Source organism: Lytechinus variegatus, chromosome 1, assembly GCF_018143015.1.
Source record: "Lytechinus variegatus isolate NC3 chromosome 1, Lvar_3.0, whole genome shotgun sequence".
In the NCBI taxonomy this organism is placed as follows: Eukaryota; Metazoa; Echinodermata; class Echinoidea; order Temnopleuroida; family Toxopneustidae; genus Lytechinus; species Lytechinus variegatus.
This window is the reverse complement of record NC_054740.1, coordinates 84,772,752-84,797,024: the sequence shown is the minus strand read 5'-3', so window position 1 is coordinate 84,797,024 and position 24,273 is coordinate 84,772,752. Positions and strand designations below refer to the sequence as shown.

The window sequence follows — 24,273 nt, the reverse complement described above, 5'->3', positions numbered from 1 at the left end:
ACCAACTGGTGTCAGTTCTAACACCACAGTTTTTACAGTGATGCATTTGCAAAAGTTTAAGACCACCTGAGTGTAAAGTATAGGTAATAATTGTTGTAAACTGTAACATTTTTATCAAAAAATTACCTAATATAGTGTGATTGATTTTGTTTTTTATGTGAATGGTTGAGGGGGAAATTAGTTCAAAGAAATTGTCAAATAGCTTGACTAATTCTTTTGTTTTCAAAAGTATTTTTACTTCAAAAAAATTTTTTTTAGCAAAAGGATTGGTCAAGCTCTTGGATAATTTCTTTAAACTTATTTACTCTTAACCATTCAAACTAAACATGGAATCAACACTAACAAATAATATTGAGATCAGATTCAATGATTCCATTACATCATATTATATCATGTTCTATGCACACAATTGTCAGGTGGTCTTAATCTTAAGCAAATGGTGATTATATTGAACAGACTTATTTGATACCAAATTTACATATCATTTTATATATCCTTTTTGTTGTTTTTTTATCTTTAAATAAGTTACGTGTTATTTATGCAATGGTTCATATTTTTTGTATTTCAACGAGCAGGATAAGATGACAAGGCCTTTGAGTCAATCACCAAGAATCACTGACTATGTAGTAGCACTATGTAGTAGTAGTGGCGGAAACAATTTATTCTCTATAGTAGATGAATTTGGAGACAGATATTTTTGTTAGGTGATAAAACATGCCGCAGTCAGACTTATTGACTTCTCCAAAAGGCTTATTCAAATTATATTGACATTTATTTGTTTACTCAAAGATGTAAATGAATGCCTCATCATTGAAAATGAAATTAGAATTGGGATATTAATGTTTTATGGTTTATATTGGAAATAAACAATCAAAAATATATACTTGTTTGTTCTATTTATAACAAATACTCCAGAGATGAGGTGTTAAAAGAAGAAGAAATACAATTTTAGTATTAAAAATATTAAGGGGAGACAATAAACTTAGGCCTATAAAGAACTCTGTCTCCATCAGATATATCTTATTATATCTTTTAATTTTTACTAAGTTAAGTTCTTTGTCAATAAATATCATGAGAAGAAATCAATATAAAGTTTGCTTTCACTTGCAGAATTACTCCAATGATCATATTTACGGGAAAAAAATACAATTTAATTTTTTTGCCCTATTGTTATTAGGTGATTCAAGAATTGTAAAACTTAGAAGAGCATTTGTTTAACACAAAATACCAAGCAGTCTGAGATGATGATTAAAGTGTTTTGCCATATCAAAATACAAAATTGGTAAAGTTTCTGTCTTATGAATATTTCATTCATTCATACTTGTAGGTTCAGAAATGAAAGTGGAGTAAGGCCTATTGAATTGTAACAAAGTCAGCATAAAATATACAAGTTTGTCTGAACTACCATACAAAACTCCTTGAGTCATTTGTAAGAACACCATACAAATCTCATTTCATATGAACACCAACCCTCTTTGAACAACTTCAGGCATTCTTACAATCATTGTAAGAATTCAAGACTTCTAGAATTGTCTCTCGATTGTACAAAACCTACATGGTTCTTGCGATGTTCTTACAATCACTTGTGCGGCATTTGTTTAGTGGTTATTAATGGTATTTGTGACTGAGCCGTTACTTCTTATTTTCTTATATTTTATGCTGACCATTACCTCTTGTTCTGAGTCTGCTACACAAAGTTTTAATTGAATGATGTGGCTGATGTTTATAATCAATCGCATTGTTCATCATACTGTGCAATTAATTGAACAAAAGAACTTTGTGATTAGACAGCAAGCTGTGTGTCACAGTCCTTAGATAATTGTAACCATCTTGAGCATTCTTAACACTTTGTGTGTTTAAATTGGCAAATTCATGTCTAAGTTGTTCACTAATCTTTTGGAGAATTTTTTTTAAATTGATATAATAATATGCAACATTTATATTACACTTACTACAATGTTTCTAGATGCTGCCTACTATTCAGTGTTGGGTGTCTCGAGATGTGTCTCGTCTTAAGACATGTCCCAAGACAGTGTTTCTGTGTCTAGTGTCTTATCTCAATCTCGAATGCTAATTGTCTCGGTCTCGTCTCGGCTGAAACTGATCAGACGCTTCATGCATTCAAGGAATTTCTTTGTACCAGGGTGGAGAGTGGCAAATGTAGATAAACGTCTTTCCAAAGGACGCGAGTGCTGTGGTGGGATTCAAACCCCAGACCTTGTGGTTCAAAGTCAGGAGACTTTTCCACTGAGCCAAAACAGCTCTGCTAATTGCTGTGATGTTAAGGTGTAAAAAGCGAAATCCCCAATTCTTTGCCCCTGAGATAATTCATTTTTTCATGAATACCTTTCAAATTGATAACTTGTAATGTAAAGATTAATCTTACACCAGAACCACTTATATTAACAAGCTGCTTCTATTATGAATGTGTAACCATGTACTCTGCATGATCAGACACCAGCTCATTACTACAAGCTTTCATTTCACCTGGTTTCTTTGATCAACTTTTTATTTGTATAGTAAACGACCTTGTTGATTATCTCATAAGCCAATTCATGGAAGAATACCCCATCTATTAATTATCTTATTCAGGACACAGACTTTGCTCACATTTCTTCTGAAATATGAATTGTTTCATTAACAATGAGTCGTTGTGTAAATTAGTTAAATTGGCGCTGCAAATCAAAAGCATGACACAATAGTGTTTCATTAAGATGAGAGGGGTTTTGTGTGAAGCTATTTCAAAAGAAATGTATTTTTAAGTGGTCATTAAAAAGAGGTGAAAATGGGTCATGGACGTTCATGCAAGAACTGGAGGGCCGATAAAGAAAGGAGTATCGAGTTGTAGTTCGTTTGATGTTAACTTAATTTCCAAAATTTCTAACACTTCAAAGTTTAAATGGAATTTTAAGTGCATTTCAGATTTTTAACAACTTTTTAATCTTGCAAGAAGGAAAATTTTTATTAAAAAATTTCATCACTGATGTTTAGAGCAGAATGTGATTTTGTATATGACAAAAATATATTAAATAAGAGGGGAAGTTTCGAACTTGACTTCAGATACTTTAATAAAAAAAAATCAGTATATTGATATATAGATTTCCTCTTTGCTATTAGAAATAATGTATTAACAAATACCTGAAGTTGTGACAAATATTTGATGCTTGAAAATAACATTATGAATTTTGGCAAAGTTATTTTCATCAGCAGAGTAAAAAGTCGATGACTTAACAAAGATTTGTGCATTAAAATATGTCATTATTTGTATTACCATTAGATTAGTTCATAGCTTTTCCTTTTTCCAGTGACCTGTACTAACCATCAGTATTTTAAAACAGGGTGAAGTATTTTTGTTTTCCTTTTTCATTCACAAGAAAATATAGGTGACTTGTGATTTGTTTTTTTAATTCATTTTCTAAAAGAGGAATACATTCAGGAAGTGAAGATAGAATGCTTTAACAGAATAGTACAATTCATGCGTTGTCAATTCAAGTTGGGCACCTAGAAACATCCATGTATATATATATATATAGTTGATCAATGAGTCTCGTTTGGATCAAATTTGTACAAAATAAGTGTGCTGTGTCAGATGAATCTTTGGAGTTTCATGTTGATGTGCTTTAGGTTTTTGCTCAAAAGACTTTCACATGTATATGTTCAGATTATCTAGACACTTGCTTTATTGCAAGTAGAGGTTATTCACAAATAGCATGTATCCTTTTAAGTCCCAAATATTTTTATTGACCTTGGCATTGACGAAGCGACAAAGAATTCATTAGCTCTCTGGTGATTAGCATCGGACAAGACCAACCTTCGGTTTTTTCAACTCAAAATAAAAAAAAAAGTTTTGGGACACATGCTGTAAATTAATTGCTAACATATAACATTCAAAAGCTGAAAACATTCTACACTCTTGATTACCCATGTGTATTTTTCACTCAAGGTCATGGGGAGTTTCATTTGTCTGTGAAATTAAATGTAATTGTGGATTGTTCCGTGTACCTCCCATCTGCAGAATGCTCTTAAAGCAAAGTATTCGTGCATGGGTTGATTCCGAAAGGGTCCGATCATTCTCTATAGACAATAGAGCTTGTTCAGTAATTACAATTATGGGAATTATTAGGGTCCCACTTGGCCTGTTTATTCCAAAATTGTGCAGTATTAGACAGCAGAAACAAATGCATAGGATGCAAGTTTGCATTATATATTAATTGCGTACTGTTACATTATCACACCAATAACTTCATTCTTCTCAGAAAATTGTTTTTTTTTACAGTGTTTATTTATAATTATCCCCTATCTAACCATTGAGCGTTTGGTGTGGCGCCTTTTTCCTTGCCGTTACAAATTAGGTGAAAACATACTATCTTAAAGCAATTGAAGTACCCAAATAGAAGGAAAATAATGTACATGTTTATACACATTGTATATCCCCAGAAGAAATTTTGAGCATAATATTTAGTAATATAAATAAGATGTTAGGAAAGCAAGGAGGTTCAGAGATTATGAAATATTGGTGTATATCTAATTAAATTATCAGGTAAATGAACGATTCCATTTTTCTTAAATTAGAGCAGCCATATTTTGTTTAGATATAGTTTAAGAAACAATAACACACACCATCATACAATCATTATAAATGTTATGGTGTAGTGGTTTTAATTCACATCTCTTAATCAGAGGGTTGTGGGTTCAAATCCTACTGTATGCATTAATTTCCTAAGGCAAGAAATCCATGCATATTGTGCTGCACTCAACCCAGGTGAGGTTAATTTAGACTGGGAAGGATTTTATACCTTTAAACACAGATCGTGTAAGAGCTGTTCTACTAAAGCAAGTGTATATTTCCACCCCATAATTGTTGAAATGAGCATTGTAAAAAGAAGTGATTATTATAAGTCTGTATGAATATTTAGAAACCTATGTCAAGTCTTGGAAATAAGATAAAATATTTGATGTATTAAAACATTTTAATATGGGTTTATTTGTAATGTTTTTACAATGTACAGGTGCTATCAATCTTCACAAAATGAATGAATATGGCAAGTGATATCAAGGTCATGCTCATTAATTTCTTGCATGTTCACACATACTAGATAATTGTTGGTGAAGTATACCATAATTTAAACCTATTATGAAAAGTTATAGAGGAAGTTGCGTTTCAAGATACTGATTAACAAAACAAGTTAATTGAAGCATAAAGAGAGATTAAAGAAAGATTGCTGCATCTGTATTAATACTACAATACACATTGCAAAACAATCCAACTCTTATACATAGAGAATCGTAAACTTAAAGACTTTTACAATTATGGCTGTATATACAGTACGTATATATCAAAAAAAAGTTTACACTTAGAAAAAATCCTGTAAAATTATATATTTGTAATATCCTGACGATTTTTCCACATTTTAGCATTGGTACAGATCCATTTGAGCAAATGACGATATAACTGTCAAAAAATATTTCCGCTTGAGTGAGCACCACTTACTTTTGAAAAGTTGGTGAAAAATGATTTGCGCAGAACTTTGAAATAGTTATGCGAATAAAAGTAGACCTTAATCATGAAGAACACGTGGAAATTAGTTAGTAAAATTGATTTGAAGATATCTTTTACCTTTTTAAACTTGTTTCCTTCCCCAAACACTTCGAAGAGTGCATTGCGCCCCATCCCACTCCCCCACACACCGAGTCCATCGTGACGATATTTGCTTTACACTGAGCTGTGATTTACATGAGATGGCTTAGGCTTGATTTTCATTTTGTTAATCATTGCCAAGCTTGGGAAAAGTGTGGAGAAACAAGTAATGTAAACCAACTTTAAATGATAAAAACTTAGTGAAAAATGCTGGAGATGTCTGATATAAACTTTTGTTCAGATTCAGTTATGTCCTCAGATCCATCTGGCACAAAAAGGGTAAAGGTTGGGCTTACTAAGTGTTGAAATTTCAAATTTGGGCGGCAAAATTGTTACAAAATGCTTGAATGTATCCGTTTTATGTCAATTGGCTAACAGCACTAGGGAAATTTATGAGAAATGCTTCGCAGGTTAAGTTTGATTTCGCCCTTTCCCCTTGACACAGCGTGAAAACAAGCATTTCTGCCAGCTTTACAAAAATGGACAGTGCTCACTCAAGTGTAACATTATGTCAAAACTTTTACCTTCATAGGATAGATGAGACCCAAACCCATAATTATATGTGAAAAAATTACCCACATGTTGTATATTTTTTAATTCCCAGGGCTTTTTCAAAGTGTAAACTTTTTTTGATACGCTCTGTATATCTACATACGAAAGTGCAAGGTACTGTATGTCTCAACCGTGGCATTGTACATAATAAGAAATGGCATCTGAAGTTGTACTATTCATACTGTGAGAGTTCATGACATGGGTATGACCGCTTCTTTAACTGTAAAATTATTCTCTGAATTTTCTTTATGAAGTTGTGAGACAGGATTACTAGTATTTTTTCTGTAGTATGTGTAAGACGTTCATTTATCACACGACCTTGAACATTTATACATTCCAGTTTTAAAGCTATTTGTGATAAGACCTATTGTCTCCCCCACCTCCCAGTTCAGAGGAATTTGTATATTGCATATATTATCTTGGTAAAAATTGAAGGTTAAAAGAATGCCAAATGAAAGTTGTCTGGAGAATTTAGATTAGAGTAATTATTTTTTCAAGGGAATTAGTTTGCAGGCTCTAGTAATGGCCATGATTACATATGTACAGCCGACATTTAGATTCATTTTCAGAAGGGGATAGAATAGTAGAACAATCTAAATAAAATATTTTGGCTGAGTGCCATGTTGCTGCATAATATTGTATTTTGGGATTGTAAAGAGAGAATTTGCTTCATTGCTGTGTGAATGTTGCTTTAATCTTCATTGTAATAGTAGTAGTAGTGGTAGTAGTGGTGAGAGTAGTAGAAGTCGAAAAAGTAGAAGAAAAAAATGAAAACACTTTTTAAAAAGTGTGGAAAACGCTGTCATTTTACACTCTACTGTGTTTTTAGAGAGAAAAAGTAGTGATAATAGACCTAGTAGTAGTAGTAGTAGTAGGAGTGTTAGTTGTAGTACTAGCTGCCATCATGAGGTAGTGATAAAAGTAGTGAGATTGCCATTGTCTTTTTTTCATAATTATGGATTATTGCAATCATCATTCTCATAACTTAGTAGTAGTGTGTTGAGTAAATAGGAGAAGTGAGCCATAATTACCCAATGAAAACTCAATTTTCCACTGTATGGGTTTAAGGTAGTGAACAATTCCTCATTCTCAAAGTCACAGATATGGGGCAAAATGGTGGGGTAATTTGTACTTTTTGCGTTTTGTAAAGTTTGTAAAAAGCATGAGATAGGAAGAAACAGAGAGAGGGAGATTAGAGAAACACAAAGGGATGGATAAAGAGAGAGAAGGATGAAGATGAGAGAATGGGAAGAGAAAGAAGAGGGTTACTTATATTGTTACATCTATACATGTAAGCCAAGCGTGCATCCATTGGAATGACAAAAAATTGTGTATTATATATCACATGGATAGAAGAGAAAATGATCATGAGATGAGATGACAATTCTTGCTCCAGCAAAATCCATGCGCTGTGTTTTCACATCCAATTTAGATACCCTTCCTTTCGACTCCCACTGCAAATTACCAATGGAGCCACTGGGATGGACCACAACTTTATTACTGGTCAATCTTCAGCCACGGGACCTGAGAGGGAGACGGTCAAGAAAGTAGCCGACAAAAGGATGATGGGAGTAGATGAATAGATAAGGAAAGAGTGTATGAGGGATAATATTGCCGAACTGATGTAGATGGATGTATGATGCATAGAGAGAGGAGAATGTAGCAGAAAGAATGATACATATTGCTAGGACTGGAATGGAAGTTGGGGGGAGAGCAGTATTTGCAATTAGTACAAGGGTAGTGAATTATGAAAATGTGAGTGATATACATGTATATTGTGAAGGTAAAGGAGTAGATTTGTGAATGAAGGGGCTGGAAGTTGATACATAAACCCTGGCTTGAATCATTAAAGAAAATCATTTGTTGATATTCAAGGAATATAATCACACCTATAGCAATTTAGTTACAAATATCAGGGGCCGCGGAAAGGAGGGGGTGGTTGGGTGGACTCCAGCCCCCACTTTTTTCAAAACCATTCCGCGGCCCCTGAATATTAATTATTTTTCATGAATTGTTGTAATTTCTTATATTGCTGCTTGGCTGCTGTGGAAGGTTCACTTACTTGTATATGTGTTGGTGTAAATAGAGGTTTCCATAGTTTATGTTACAAAGGCTTTGCCTTTGCGACCAATATAGACTCCCAGTTCAACTTTATACCACTTTTGAAATTCAGAACTTTCTTACTGCTGTCTAATTTTCATAAATCCTTTTTTTTCCAAACAATTTTCATTTTGGTTTTATTCTGTTTGAATACTTGATCTGCATAATCAATAGAGAAGGTTAGACAATATTTGGGATTTTGATGTTGTTTAATTTGAATGTATTATAAAAATATGAAAATTTGAATAAAATTATAAAGAATATCAGACAAGTGGCAAGACATCAAGGAGATGGGTAGAGGCCTGGGGCGGTATTCTGAACATTGTCTTTTCTCCATATTTTATCTTATCTCAGAGATATGACAAAATCGGTATTCTGGTGGATGTCATAACTTTTGTCACAAAAATTGTCATAAATTTTGTCTCTTCTCTTTAGCGCGCAGCAAAAATACGCGGCTTTAAATGCGCGTAATCCTTTTATACAAGCAAAAGATATGACAAAAGTTATGACAGGGGGGTAGCAGTCATAAATTTTGTCATATCTTTTAGTACCAAATATCCCGATACCCTGCCGACTGAATGTCAAGGAAATAATTATATTATTTAGATTAGATTATGGTATTAGTTTCACTCATCTTCCATGACAATTTTCAAAATTATTTTTTCATGCTACAATTACTTAGGCCCTACATATTTATTCCTACTTTTTTTCTCTGTTTTCCTTACTTTTCTACCTCTCCTCTAAAATTCTTCACAGCTCCCTGTCTCTCTATGTAATTAAGCGCATCAATATACGCTTAGTTGCGCGATGCCAGCAACTGTTTTGGGGATACGCCCTACCTGCCACGGGGCTTTCCTATTGGCTAGAAGGGCTCCAACTGGGAACTAACGATGATTTTGATTGGTTCGCTTCCAAAAAGATGGGTGGGAACTTTGAGAGATATGACAGGGAAAAGACAATGTTCAGAATACCGATTTGTGACAATCATAGCGGTGTCACATCTCGAAGAGAAATGACAAAATTTATGACAAAAGTTATGACAAAGTTACAGAATACCACCCCAGGGTCATAAGTATGGTATATGAGAAACAAAGCAGAAGGGGAAAGCAAACTGAGTCAGACGTGGTATAATGGAGGTGAAGGCCAATGCGACTGTTTTCACATCCAATTTAGATCTCCCTTCCTCCCAACTTCTTGGTCTCTTGTTTGGAAATTGATTAAAGTAGCTAGTAGGGTGGTGGCTGCGGATCCCTTGATTACTGGTCAATCTTGGGTTAATATCGGAGCAATCAGGAGATGCTAGTCAGAGATCCATCAAAGATATGTCATCTAGGGTTTAGACCGGTCCCGTCGATGGATGTGTGAGGCGGGGTTGTATTGATGCGTCTCGGGTTAACAGCAATGCAAGGTTTACTTTTCAAATCTTCCCTTATTTGTTTGTCTATTCATCTCTTGGTTTGTCTGTCTGCCTTCATTTAAGTCGGCTGTCTTTTCTTATTCTAAGGTTGTTCTCTCTCTCTCTCTCTCTCCCTGTCTACTTTCCCTTTTTCATTTCTAATAAAGATGTTTCGAATTGACTTTTTGATCTATAGTTAAACCTTCCTACCTTAGACAAATTTTAATCTAAATTAAGTATTGTCAGTCATACTATCTATAATCAGTTTGTCTTCCCTTTCTCTTGTTTCTTAGTTATTGATTTTTATGAATTTTCATATTTTTTTATTGTATTAACATAGCTGCATTTCATTAAAAAAAAATTAATTTTCTTTCTGTAATTATTATTGCAAATGAAAAAAAGAACAATGCTACTCTCATCACATATCCATGGGCTCTTTAAGAATGGTATAAAAAAATACAAGGGAAGGAACAATCTCCTACTATACTTCCAATGTCTCTGTTGTTTTTAAATTGTTTAGATAATATATTATCATTCTTTGAAATAGAGGCTTAACATCTGAAGAACCCACCCCCCCCCCCCTTGTACACACACACCCACACACTCATCACAGTCATTCTTAAAGTAGTGTAACTTACCCATAGAATGTCCAATCCTGATCCGTCTCACTTTATTGAGCTATTTCAATATGCCGAGCATGGGCAGCCCCAATTAACTTCCAATTGAAAGAGGAAATGTCTAGGAATGCACAATAATCGGAACCAAGGGGGCGACAATCACACCCATTAAGTTCAAATTTCCGATCTGAGACCTGGATATTTCTCACTTTAAGGTCAATTATCAAGTTAATGGAGTAATGTGCAATGTGTATTCTGTTGTTTAATGAAGGTATGCTGAGAATCAACTCCCTAATATGAACAAAATGTAAGTGGGGAGTGAGGAGCCCAAGAACTTAAGAAAGGGATGATCCCACTTTCATATAAAAAAAAATATTTTGTAATCAAAAGAAATTATTCAATGATATCTTGTTACCCAGTCTTGCAGAGGTATTTCATGCAATTGGCTTCTTAGTCTTCTTTCAATACCAACTTTCTAGCAGCTCATTTTTGTTAAACCTTTTACATTATGTATCTGTAAATCTCTAAGACTTCACTCTGTATATGGCCAATTTCAAATGGCTATGGGTTGATGTTAAAAATGTTTGTTTGGTCTGCCATGTCAGTAGAAATTGCCTGCTTTTACTCATCCAATATTTTTCAAATATTGACTTCTGAAACGTGATTGTCGAGGTTGACATCAAATGATGTGTGATTTTGTCTTGGGATTTATTTGGTAATTGTTTCTTTGCACTTTTCTGTGTTTTTATGTTGAATGCAGGATCCAGATTAGGTCGGAGATCAAAACGGATGATAGAAAAGATGCATGAGACCATCGCCAAACAACGAAATCAGGGGGACATGACAGTGAAGCCAGCGGGTTTCTATAGCAACCATCCAGACCTGTTTGCCCAAGGGAAGTACGGACCAGGCGGAATGCCACCAGGAGGCATGAACCATCCAGGTGGTCCTCAGGGAGCTATGCTAGGACACCATATGCCTCCAGGGATGGGTGGTATGCCTATGGGAGGCATGGGTGCCATGTACGGCCATCCTTCTATGGGAGGTGGAATGGGGGGATTCCCCATGGCAGCCATGTTGGGAGGAGATGGGCAAGTCAATCCACAGGTGGTGATGGAACATATGCGCTCCATCTCCACCATCATCAAACAAGAACTTGAGCAAGGGGGTCAGGAACGAGACCCTCCTTCCTTTAACGAAACCTCAACACCACCTGAGGGCTCCCCACCACCGATCCACAGTCGACGATCGTCGGTCACGGGATGTCAAGACACATGCCCATCAGCCACCATGCAGCAGAGTGCCATGCAATCACCGACAATCACGAGTTTATCAACCCCACCGTTCAGGGCAGGAGATCCCAGAGGCAATGGCGTCGATCTGTATTCAGCTGTAAAATTGAGTTCACCAGGTAATAACACTGCACAGAGGCAAGACACCTCACCGAGCGTACCCCAGAGTAAGTTTGATAAGTTTGAGGAGGAGTATTCGCATTGTGCATACCGCTCAGAAAGTGCCCCTAATAGTAATGAGCCGCCCACCGCCATGGAGGTGGACGAAGCTGCGTACAGCAGGCTACCTATGTCTACCATCTCAAAGATGCTACGATCAGGACAACCTGTTATATTAATACCTAAAGACGTCTCCCGGGAAGGGAGGGAAGGAGAAAAGGGGCACAGGGATGTAGTTATACCACCAAGTCCAACAGTAGTGGTGATTGACAATCAGAAAGAACTCGATGCAGATATGGACGATCGTGAACGTGATGATGACGAAGAGAAGAGTAACAGATCAGACAGCAGAGATTCCCCGTCATCTTCGAAATACGCGCACGGGGTGTCAATGAAGCGACGCAAGTCACTAGAGGAATTCCCGCTCCCACACGGCAAGCAGATCACTTCATATTCACCGCTTCAGGGCCACAGTGGCCAATTTTTTCAAATTCCCTCATCCTTCCCTCAGGGTATGTCCCCGGCAACATTCCTGCCCTCCCATTCACCTCTGGGTTCTCCCTGGTCTCCTATTGCCATGACCAGACCTCCTCTTGCAATCTCCTCATCCTTCATGCCAGCCTCTCCCCCTCACCTCTCCATGGCCATGTCCCCCATGGGTAGTCCCTTCATGGTCCACAACGCCAAAATGCACCATGCCGCCTCCATGGATCGCAAGAGCAACCATTCACCTCTCAATCCCAAATCTCCTCACAACCCGCTCCATCAAAGAGTCCGGTCAACGCCAGACCCCGATAAGTCCGAGAGGTCGCCGTCCTTCTCTCCATCCCTTCATCCGTCGAAGTCACCGTCATCTCCTCATCAGAACCACAAGCCATTCATCAAGGAGGAACCTGGCCTGCAGGATGAACCAAAGATTGACGCTCCTAGAAGTGGAATGCTGGAGAACTTCAACCCCAATGAACCCATCACGCCAGAGATGAAGACAAAGCTTGAGAAGATCATTCATGATGTCAACAAGGTCTACCATGACACCTGCCATTATACCTTCAGAAGAATTAAATTCTTGAGGGAACGATATTTCCCTCAGCTTGGAGAAGATGAAGAACTTAATGGAAGGGTGAGTATCAAACAAAGATTGAAATTCTTGGCTTCCATCTGAATCTGGTCTCGGCTTGCATGTTTCTCTTTTCCAGTTCTAAATTGGCTAAGACTTCCATCATTGAGTGGGAGAAATAACCAGTTGTCTCACGATGTATCAAACGTAGTACGTTCTAAGTGCATTTTGAGACAACTGGTTATTTCTCCTACTCGATCCTTCACCACGATAAATCGCTTCCACATCACTTCCATCATTTTTCTTATTCAACTCATTTTGACCTTCCTCTTTCTTCTGTTCTCTTTCAATTATCCATGACATACTACCTGATTCTATTCTGATTTTGGTTATCTATGTGTCATTTCCAAATTACATGAAACATACATTTAATTCAATGATATTTACTGTATGAGCTTTTTGCCAGTAAGTAATTACATTTAAGCAAAGAAAAAAACATAATTTTCCTGGATAGACATAGAAGGGTAGTTCATAGCTGAGCTTTCATTATATCACTGAATAAAAAAATAAGGTATGACTCCACTGGCATTCACATCAAACAACACTATGCCCATTTCTTTCTTTTTATTTGTATGTTTTATTATGTCATAAATCATAATCAATCAACTGTTCCAATAAAACCTTTCTTTTCCCCCAACCAATAACTATGCAGTTACACTCCAAGTACGACCACGACTGCAGCAAGTGTGACCCTCCTCCAGGATTCCCCACCGGTCCCATCCCACCCAGGGAGTTGGATCCCGCTGACGGCCCCATCGATGGTCAGAAGATGTGGACCTTCTTCTCCAACAAGTTCACCAGTCAAATTACCAGGATTGTCAACTTCAGTAAGATGATCCCTGGCTTTAAGCAGCTGGACAGAGAGGATCAGATCACGCTCATCAAGACAGGACTATTTGAAGTAAGAGCACAATAAATATTCTAAAATCAAGACAAGTTTTAAAAAGAAAATCATTCATACTGTAGTGCCTCTTTACCCATTTCTTAGGGAGATCTGTTTTGTGTGTTTCTTATAATCACATAGCTTGAATGAAATTATATTTTCTCATGAAATTTAACATACCCTCATTTGTCATTTTTAAAATGAAACTGGTAAGGTAAGACCCAAATTTTTATCATGGCTACATGATATTTTGAACATCTTATTTTGATTAAATTTAAGAGTGAAATAAGTTCTTATATCAATCATTATAAATATAACCTAGATTGAAGATACAACCTGACGCAATCAGGAAATCACTTATCCAGACACCTTTGTTAATCACTGAAGTCCTCCAGCCACCTGCATCTTATACTCTGTACCTGATTCACCTATAAGGCCGCAATTTCCAATCTTCTTTCGTTTTGCTGTCATCTTTCAAAACAGAAAGAAATATATTAAATATTTCAGATATAAGCCAATCCAAAATACCATGGAAACGACAAATGACCATTTTACCGTGGACCATTCTACGTAGTAGGGTCCATGATTTAACCATACAGCTTTTTGTAAAGTAGTGTCCAAACTTTTCAAGGGATGAGGTCAGACCAGAATCAGATATTCTGTTCCTCTTTATCCTCACCCCTCATTGGAAGATCTTACTTACTTCATACCTTCTCCCATCCCTCCCTCTTCCTTGCAGGTTTTGACGATACGATTCTCAACCGTCGTTGACGTGGCAACCAACACAGTGTACTGGTGGACGACGGGGGACACCTTCAGCCTGGTCGACGCCCACAAGATGCCCATGGGCAATCTGTTTGATCTCCTCTTTGACTTTGGTCAGAGGGTTAATCGTATGATGCTGGATGATAGCGAGTATGCTCTGATGTCGGCAGTGGTCATCATGTCAGCAGGTGAGAGTTGGACTTCATACACTTCAGTTATTGTCAGCTGTCAAACTCTTTTTTTCAAATGTGACCAGCCACCCCAAAACAAACAATCAGTGCCAGGGAATGTTCCCGGTAATAGCCAAAATAGTACCCGTAGTTTGGTTTTTAAAATGCAAATATTAGAAAATTACCTCATCTGAAAGAGTAATTCTTCATACTGTCAAAATTTTATATGGTAAAATTGAATGAAATACAAGATACAAGGATTTCTTTGACATCATTTTTTTTTTTGGGGGGGGACTGATTGGAAGTTTTACTGAGCTTGAACATTGTGCACATCTTATGCTTGAATAAACCCCAAACCAAAACCTTGCTTTCTCCTTATTTTTGTACATCATTTTAAAGCCTATAAAACTTTCAAAATTCAATATCAGAGCTGCCAAATAGTACGATTTTGTTGTATTCCATACGATTTTTCACTTTAAATATGACACTAGGATTTTTATGAATAAGATATGATTTTACGAAAATATAGCAATGGCAAGGCTCGACATTACAAAAATCCACCTCGCGATTATTGAAAAATGTTAAGTTTTGGTGGCCCGAATAGGGCAACCAATAATTTTCAAAGTAGCGCAATTTTTCTCCCGATTTTGTACGCATTTATCAACTTTCTACAGTTTAAATTGCAAACCAATTCGTCATGCACCCTTTTTGTTGATCTACACACAAATACACACACACATGACAGTACATAGGCTTACCGCTATATTTTTTTTTGACAGTGGTTAAACCATATACCCCTTCCCATTGAATAAGCCTGATCAAAGAATATGTTTCTACTAAAAAAAGTAATAATACAAACTAATATAAAAATAGAAATGCGCCATCCCCAAAAGGTGAGTGAAAATTATTTGCTTAATTGGCTTAATAGACTGTTGCCACATACAGCTGTTAAAAAATATTTTGATGGCTTCTTAATTTTTTCCCCATTTTTTATTTATTTTGTTCTATTCATTTTTTTTTCGTTTTCTTTTGCTTCTTTTTTTTCTTTAACTTTTTTCTGTTTTACTTTTTTCCTGTTCTGTTTTTCTTTCTTCATTTTCTTTCTTTTGTTTTATTTCACTTATGTCTTTTAATATTTTTGTTTTCGTTTTGTAATATACTTTTCACGAATTTTTTTTTTGCTTGTTTCCCCCTTTTATGCATTGTTCTAGTTTTGCAGGATATTTTTCTGTGATTTTCTCCAGCTATTATATGCTGCAAAAGAGAAAAGAAAAATACATGGGATTTGGAACCTGCATAATCTCGGTTTTAGGATTCAAAGAGGAAGAAAGGAAAAAAATCATTATTTTGTACATTTATCATAGTTATACACTATTTACTTTACTATTATGAGTGTGTGTCTATAAGGAGATTTTTTGAAAAAAAGTCCACACACCCTGCATGCATGGGAACAATACATTTTATTCTCTTTCAATAATTTCATATTTATAATGATTGAACAATTTATATTTTACCACAAATCAATTAGCAAAGTAAAATAACAGCAAACAAGATTTACATACAAGATGAAAGTGACTTAGTGGTAGTGGCTGCAGAATTAATATTTCAGAAGTTTGTTAAATTCATTTTTAATTAATGTTTTTCTTTATATTTTTTGAGCCACCAAACTTTGATATTGGGCCACAAAAAAAAAATTTAAAGGTTAAACGGGCAACCACCAAAAAAAGTTATTGTGGAGGCCTTGCCTGTCGTATACATTATATACATGTAAAAATTACAGTGAGCACAACAAAATAATGAGATGTATAGTAGGAAAGTACACGACGGGTATGAATATGATTTTTTGTCTAAAAATATGATTTTGGGGGTGAAATAATATGATTTTTGGTCTAGTGTGATTGGCAGCTCTGCATTATGAGGACTTATTGTTAGTTTTAGGATGGTAGGTCACAAATAATTTGCAGGTCCACTGCAAATGATTGTTCTTTAAGCACACTCAAGATACGTGTATAACAAATAGCAGCTGAACGGTCAGGCCAATCATTTGTTTGCAGTCCCAGTTATTCTTATCTGTATGCAGTGCAAGTGATCTTTAACTGAATGGTATAAATTTGCATCAGTTTTAGTAATTTCAATGCCTTTCAGCAAATGCTTGTTAGGTATATAAAAATGCACCATCAAAATAACTCTTGAGGTTGTCTTGATCAGAACTATGTGTCAATCTTTATTCAAAAGTCAGTATTTAGATTAACATTACTTTTATTTGCTCACCAACCCCCTTTCTTCCCCTTATCATCATCTAGATCGACCTGGTCTCAAGAACCGTAAGCTGATAAGGGAAGTCCAGCTTGATCTCCTCAAGGCCCTACAGCTTGAGATCAGCGACAACCACCCGGACGACGACCAGCTCTTCTTCCGGCTACTCACGACCATCCCCAAGCTACGTGAGATCAGTCCAGAGCACACGCGCCGCCTGATGGACCTCAAGATACGCCAACCTGGTGTCAGCTTTCCGCCCCTCCATGCCGAAATCTTTGATCTGGATAAAGAAGATGCTGCTGAGAGCAGTTAGCGTGGTCCAAAATTGTCCAGGATATATCAGAATTTACTAAATTTTGTCTATTTTTTGAGATTTTCAGTTGATACTTATATGTGTATGCAGAGAATGGTGTTGCATATGATACTCATTATGACAATACTGCCAGGGTGAATATATCTTTTTTTGTGGCAGCTATCACAATTGTAAATGGGTGTGTTTACATTTTACCGTTTTTTTTTCCTGATGGAACAGAAAAAATTCTATCTTGAATAAAGATAATGCTCGTGTATCTTGTAACTTTTGCTAGAAAGAGGTTACCCTACAAAGTCTTGCTTATTTATATCTGTTAGAAATGATCATCATGGCATTTCTAAGAATTATCAGGCCACTCTCAGAAAGATTGATTTATTGTTTTTTTAACCCCCTTTGGGTGATCAAAAAATATCTTCATGGTTTATTAAACAATATTATTTCATACCAGTAATTTGGTTTTTATCTGTTTGATTTTAAGCTAACCATGTACATGTACCATAGACAATTGAATTATCCTTTTTACTGTAAAACAATCTTAACCTTCTTCAAATTTTCAATCATTTGACTATGTCCATAATCAGGAAATTTTAATTGCATCATTATTATTGAGCTAATTTCAAAACTTTTTTTTTTATTTGAGCGAAATCATTTTCAAAGTAACTCTCCAACTGCCATTATCATTTTCTACAGTTTGTTCCATTCTGCTTATTCAACAGAAATTAAAATTGACTTGTGTATGGCCCAATTTGTGAAAATATAGGATTTATTGGGTGAACACATTTTATACTCTTTATATCGCAACATTTTAAAGTATATTACATGAAATGAATAAGAGGATCAAATTATCAAATACTGCCTGATGCAATTTTTCCCCAAATTTTATTTTCCTTGAAAGTGTTCTATCCAGTAGTAGCTCTTGAAGCTATTTATGATATTTTTATGATGTTAAAAAGAATCACAAATCTTTATTTTCGGAAACGAGATTGAAATAGAAGAAATATCCAATAAATCATATACAGAGTACAACTGCCTGGAAAAATACAGCTCCAATGCAAAACAAATTATCAAACCTAAGTAGCATCCATATAGATTTGATGTGTTAATGAATTGTATCAAAATATCCAGTGGATAGATTGATTTTAACTGTTGACTGAGTTGTTATTATTATTGTGCTTTTGAGTGATTCAAAATTTTTGATCAATTACTATTTTTTTTAATTTGTTTTATTTAACTGATTCCTTCATCTTCAAAATATTTTTTGTGTATGTTGTTTTGGTAGGTTTGAAATTAATTACTTTGAGGTGTTTGCCATATTCCATATAATGAATTTAAAGATATCAGGCAACATTAGACTTTTTTTTTCTTTCATATTCATGGCATTAAACAACCTTTTCAATCAATATGATTCTAAAACACGTGTCTCGATGACGTTTTTAGTCATGATATGTCATATTTTGTTTGATTTTGATACTATCCATATTTTTTGCTTAAACCTGCAGCTAATTTGTATAATACTAAAATGAAAGATTGAGTAATAATTCTGTGTGTGATAGCATCATACGTTTTGCATTGAATAGGTTAATGGACACCAGGGTCACTTTTATAGTAGCTTGTAACTGTAGCTTATAACAGAGTGGACAAAACTTGAAAAAAGCCTTTGTAGTCGAATGTGTGTTGCAAGTTGTTCTTTGTCAGTTAATGCAAGGAGGCTGTATACTTCCTTGGTTTGTGTCACACAATTTCTCACAAAATTCAGATAAATGAGTGTTGTAATTTATTTAGAAAATTTCTATTGTTGTATCAGACATTTGAATTTAATACTTGATTGAGAAAGTCATGATATATTTGCCATTCTAAATTTTATTCAATTTTTTTTCTGAACCAAATTTATTCATGATATATTTTTTCCATTTTATGTAGGTAACACTTAAGCTAGTATCAACTACTTTAAAAGAAAATGGGATTTTGAAAGGAAATATAGAATATGGTGAAAATGATAACACTTTTTCTTTGATTTGTGGATGTTCTAAAATCCCTTATTTGTTTATCAAATAACTTGACTATTTAGTCACTTTGCCATTCTTAATTCAAGTGTTGTATTGTAAAATCCCTGTCAAGACAAAGGTAAATATTTTTTATATTTTGATCAATTCACCCAAGAATTTCTGTGTATTTGTCAAGACATGAAAAAGAAAAGAGTCACTTTAAATCTCAATCTCATGGGCAATATTTTTGGCAATTGATTTATTATAATACTACTTTTGCAAGACTTTAATATCGTATTACAGTTTTATTCATGGTGACAGCACAGAGGGATTGATATTGCAACCGATGATGTATGTAAATGCTTAGAAAACTATACATATTTTTAAATCAAAGTTAATTGGCAATCAATGAAGATTAACAGCTCTTTTTTTTTCATTTTTAGTAAACTAAGTTATATACCTTTTTCAATAATACACCAACTCATTTTTTTTCTTATCATTGCCAACAATTTTTATTCTTGCTAAACAAATAAGATGCTGTTTTGAATTCATGTTTGTCATGTATCAGCACTTTAAATAAGATGCACAATATTTCTTTATGAAGTGTTTTTTTTTCTTTTGAAATATATTAGAGTGAAATAACTTTGTTATCCAAACATGTTTTACACATGAAAACCCTAGGTATACGTACTGAAATATTTGCTGGGTAGACGCTTTTTGTAGTGATTCCCATTTTGCCAAATTTGTATGCCCATTTCTTTATCACATTCATGTGATTTGAGTATGCCTGTGTTTATTGAATTCAGCTGTGTCAAAGTGGAAAAGGAAGTTTCTAAAATCATTTTCTCTGTCATCGTGAAGACTTTCCTAGTTCAACTAGAAAACACTTGCGTGTTGTAAAAGAAAGTAAAATGAAATATATGAGTTACTGTAGCTGAAATAACAAATGCTTCCCCTTATCTCTAAAGTTAAACTTGCAGATCTGTAGACTGGACTGCCTAAATTGTGATGTGCTTGTGATTGTATAGAAGATGGTTCTTGAACCTTACATTGAATAAGATGTAATAACTCACTGTAATATATAAAGATATACGGCATATGTATGTGGCTTGTTATCACGAAATGCACAGATTCTATTGTTAACTCAAAGGGATGAAACCCAACATTTATGATTATTTAACTTTTTTTATATCATGCATATCTTGAAGATGTCATTGAAATATATCACTTATTATTGTCCTTAAACAACCTCAATTTTAAAAAGTCAAGGACTGCACTACCATTTTAGTCTTTTTTATATTTTAACAAAATAGATTTATATCTTTCATCTTTGTGTTATCTTGCAACATGCTTCTTTGCCAAATGAGCACTAATAACTCACATGATTTCTTTTTATTACAACATTCCTAGTGTATTATTGTTACTTGGAAATATGCAGTTCATATTTACGCAATTTTGCTAATTTAGATGTAATCATAAAAAGAAGTTGAATTAAACCTGGTGATAAAATCAATCAATTACACTCTGATTTTAATATTGTTTCTTATGTGAATTAATGTCCTTCTTACTTTTATTAACATTGTTAAAAACAGTTCAATTACACAAATGCTGCTAGATAATTTTTTTAATACCATAATAAAAAGATACCTGTTTTGTGAGTCTTTAAACACAGTCGATGATGAATTGATATAGATTTATCTTGAATAATAGCAGTGTATAATGTCATGTTGTGTAATAGTAGCCCCTTGTTTAATTTGATGTGAGGTATATACATTTTTGAAAGAAGCTATTAATGGGATGGGTGGTATGAGTAAGGTGGGATATATTGTGTGGAAGGTAGAAATTCTGATTCATGGTCATTTATGTAATTGATTTGCCGATGCCGAGCTTTGTTTGACGTGTTACTCACTGAACACAAAGGAATACACACCTTCTGACACGAGCCACTACTTGTAAATTATCTGAAATATAATCTCAGGCATTTTGAATGTGAATGTATAGATCATGTAGAGTTAAAAACATAAAAAAAGAGAAATCTGTGTGATCTTGGATGTAAATATGAATATCTAAGCATTTTTGCCACTACTTGTATGTAATCTGTGCTTTGACAATTTACAAATCTTGAGTGTGTATAGTGTATTAAAAAAAAGAAGAAAAGAAGAAATCAATTTTCTATAGTAGATGCATCACTTGGGATCGTTGAATTGGAACAGTGCAAAACTTACTTATAAATTGTACTAAAATATTTTGTTTTCTCTCTTTTTGCTCATGCTCTCCTATGCTCTTTGCATGGAGGTTAGCAGAGCTTTCTTAATTTGTTGTTGTGGTTGTTGTTGTACATGCACCTTTATTTGTCCATTCAAGTTACAAGGGTGCATTGTCTGTATAAAATGTATTTTATGGGTTAATTCTGCCAGTTGTATTACATGGACTGAAAACATGTATTTTTGCATTTTCTGCCAGTTGTGTGTCGTTCAATGTGTAAACTGCCAGATGAAAATGTTGTAAATTACTGAATTTTAAAAGAAAAAAATAATTGCTGACTGTTTACCTCAAAGAGTTTAAAAGCTTAGGGCAGCCTCTGGTATGCACTAGCCAAGTGTTTTCATTTTACCAAATGTTGCCTATTGACATTTGCAATGATTGCCCTCAGTTAAAGGGGCATGTTAGCTTCTGTAGAATAATGCACCTCAAATAAATGGCTTTCATTCACGAAGCAGCCATTGTTAGTCTGTGGACACTGAATTTGAGTGTATCTGGAGTTTTGATATATGTCCTATTAGTCTAAACCATGTCTTAGTGTGTCGTTGTGTCGTGGAGAATGCTTATGTACGACTGTATAGAAATGAAATAAGATTCTAAAACCAGCTGAAATTTGTGACATGTTTAAAAAAAGACAAATTTAAAAGATTGTAAAAAATGTGAGTGTATTTTCCTATGCATGTTTTGATGCATCAAGTTTTATGTGTTTCTGCATTAGTTGTCCCGTACAACAAACCAAGTGGTTTGAAATCACCACGTTATTATTTGTCAGAAATAGTCAAATGAATTGCAACTCATGAGGAGATTAATTATGTTCTGAGAAAACATATTTCTGTTTGTAAATATAATATTTTGGAAATATTAGACTAAATTAGACATTCAACAGAATAGAAGTCAAATACTTATCAGTAAATATTGTCCATAATTATGGAAGTTTAATGGGTATTTCATTTAAACTCCATGACTTTGAAGCATAACAATCATATTGTTGATTATCAATAATTATTTTTCTCTATGTAAGTATTAAATGTATCACTGCTGTTTCTCTTTGCATAAGCAAAATTTATTGGGAAAGAATTTATTTCTGTATGTTTCCAAATGTTTCTCTTGTTTTATTTTATTTTCTGTCGTCTTAGTTTCCCTGAATTGTATTGAGAATGAAATTAAAAGAGGAAGAAATGCAATCACATGCGAGTTCTTGCAGCTTTGATTACTTTATTCATTGTATTTGTTTTGTTTGTTTTTTGTGTTTTTTTTTTGGGGGGGGGAGATTATTAGAACATATTTTGATTGTCCTGTGTATTGTTAGTATTTTTGTTGTTTTTATTTTATTTCAAAAACAGCTGGTTGATAACTGTGTAGACAAGTTATGAGGAGAGCAAAGAAATAGAAAGGAGAGGGGAAAGACTGATCTAGTGGTGAGAGAAGGAAAGTTATATATGAAGAATTAAAATAGAAGAAATAACATGAAAGGGAAAGGCACACTCAGAAGATAATGGACAGAAGTGTTGGAGAAAAGGAAGAAAATTTGAAAAACATTGGGAGAAAGTTGGAGATCAACTAAGGCATAATTAGAGAGAGATTGGTATTGAGAAAGAGAAAGAAAGAATATGGAAGGATGAGAGAAAATAGGAGAAGGGGTGGAGGATGGATTGAAATGGGCAGAAGCTGGAAAACAAAATGATGAAAAAAAATTTAAAAAAAGGGTAGGTTCAAGATCTCGGTAAAAGGAGTTGTGTATATGGGGTGGACAGGGATAAAAAGTTGTTGAAGGTGTAAATTGTATGAATGATACATGATTGAGGAAAGGCAAGAAACCAAGATTCTTGCAAGCTTTATGATAAAAAAGGGTGCTTAAGATATATTCTATATAGAATTGAGAAACAACTGATATGAGAGACCTTATAAATGTGGCTATCCAAAATCTTTATTAACAAAAAATGTTATTGACAAGTCCACCCCAACCTAAATTTGATTTGAATTAAAAGAGTAAAATAAAACAAGCACAACACTGAAGATTTCATCAAACTCGGAAGTAAGATAAGAAATAATATATATTATCACCCGTATCAGACATCTGAGCTGGTCATTTACAAAACCGTATTGCCCTACATTTTCTGAATATCGGGAAGGGTAGGTATATTGTTTGTATTTTCCTCGGTCTCAATGTGCGCATTTACTTTGCATGCAGAGACGACGCAAAATATACCTTTGTATTTTCCCTGGTCTCACATCCGGGCATTTGTGGATGCGTATAAAGAGATACGCTTCATAAGGATCCGCCCACCAACAATATACGTCATAATAAAGACAACGCTGGATCCGAGCGCTTGCAAGTACGTCATAATGGTAAAGTGCAGAGCCTAGACCGATATTAACATGACACAATAGAACTCTATTTTTAAAAGAAATTAAATATCCCCATTATCATGATTTTTGCTCTAGATATCTGATTTGGATGATAATAAAAATATTGACTGGCTCTTCTTTCGGGGAACATCAAATATATTGCCCTTAAAAGACCCATATTGCCCTCGTCTAAAGACTCGGGCCAATATGATTCTTTTGCTGGCAATATATTTGATGTTCCCCTCAAGGCCAGTCAATATTATATAAGTATTTCAAGGTTTTGCTTAGTTAAATAGAACCTTCATATTCACATCCTGGGGCCTGTTGCATAAAACTTTTTACCGGAGAAAACTCAGGTTGTTTTTACCAGAGTTTTTGCCCTGTGTTAAAGTCGATGGCAGAAATCAGACTAACCT

At 34.6% G+C, this 24,273-nt stretch overlaps 1 protein-coding gene across 1 annotated transcript in view; it reads left to right on the top strand.

The window, feature by feature from the left end:
* LOC121425969 overlaps positions 1-18,899 on the top strand; it is a 45,181-nt gene extending 26,282 nt beyond the window's left edge. Inside the window, exons 4-7 of the mRNA XM_041622101.1 lie at positions 11,064-12,874; positions 13,524-13,772; positions 14,494-14,707; positions 16,993-18,899. Coding sequence (XP_041478035.1) covers positions 11,064-12,874; positions 13,524-13,772; positions 14,494-14,707; positions 16,993-17,261 — 2,543 coding nt within the window. The 3' untranslated portion in view covers positions 17,262-18,899. The remainder of the gene's footprint in view (positions 1-11,063; positions 12,875-13,523; positions 13,773-14,493; positions 14,708-16,992) is intronic.
* The last annotated feature ends 5,374 nt before the right edge of the window (positions 18,900-24,273 follow it).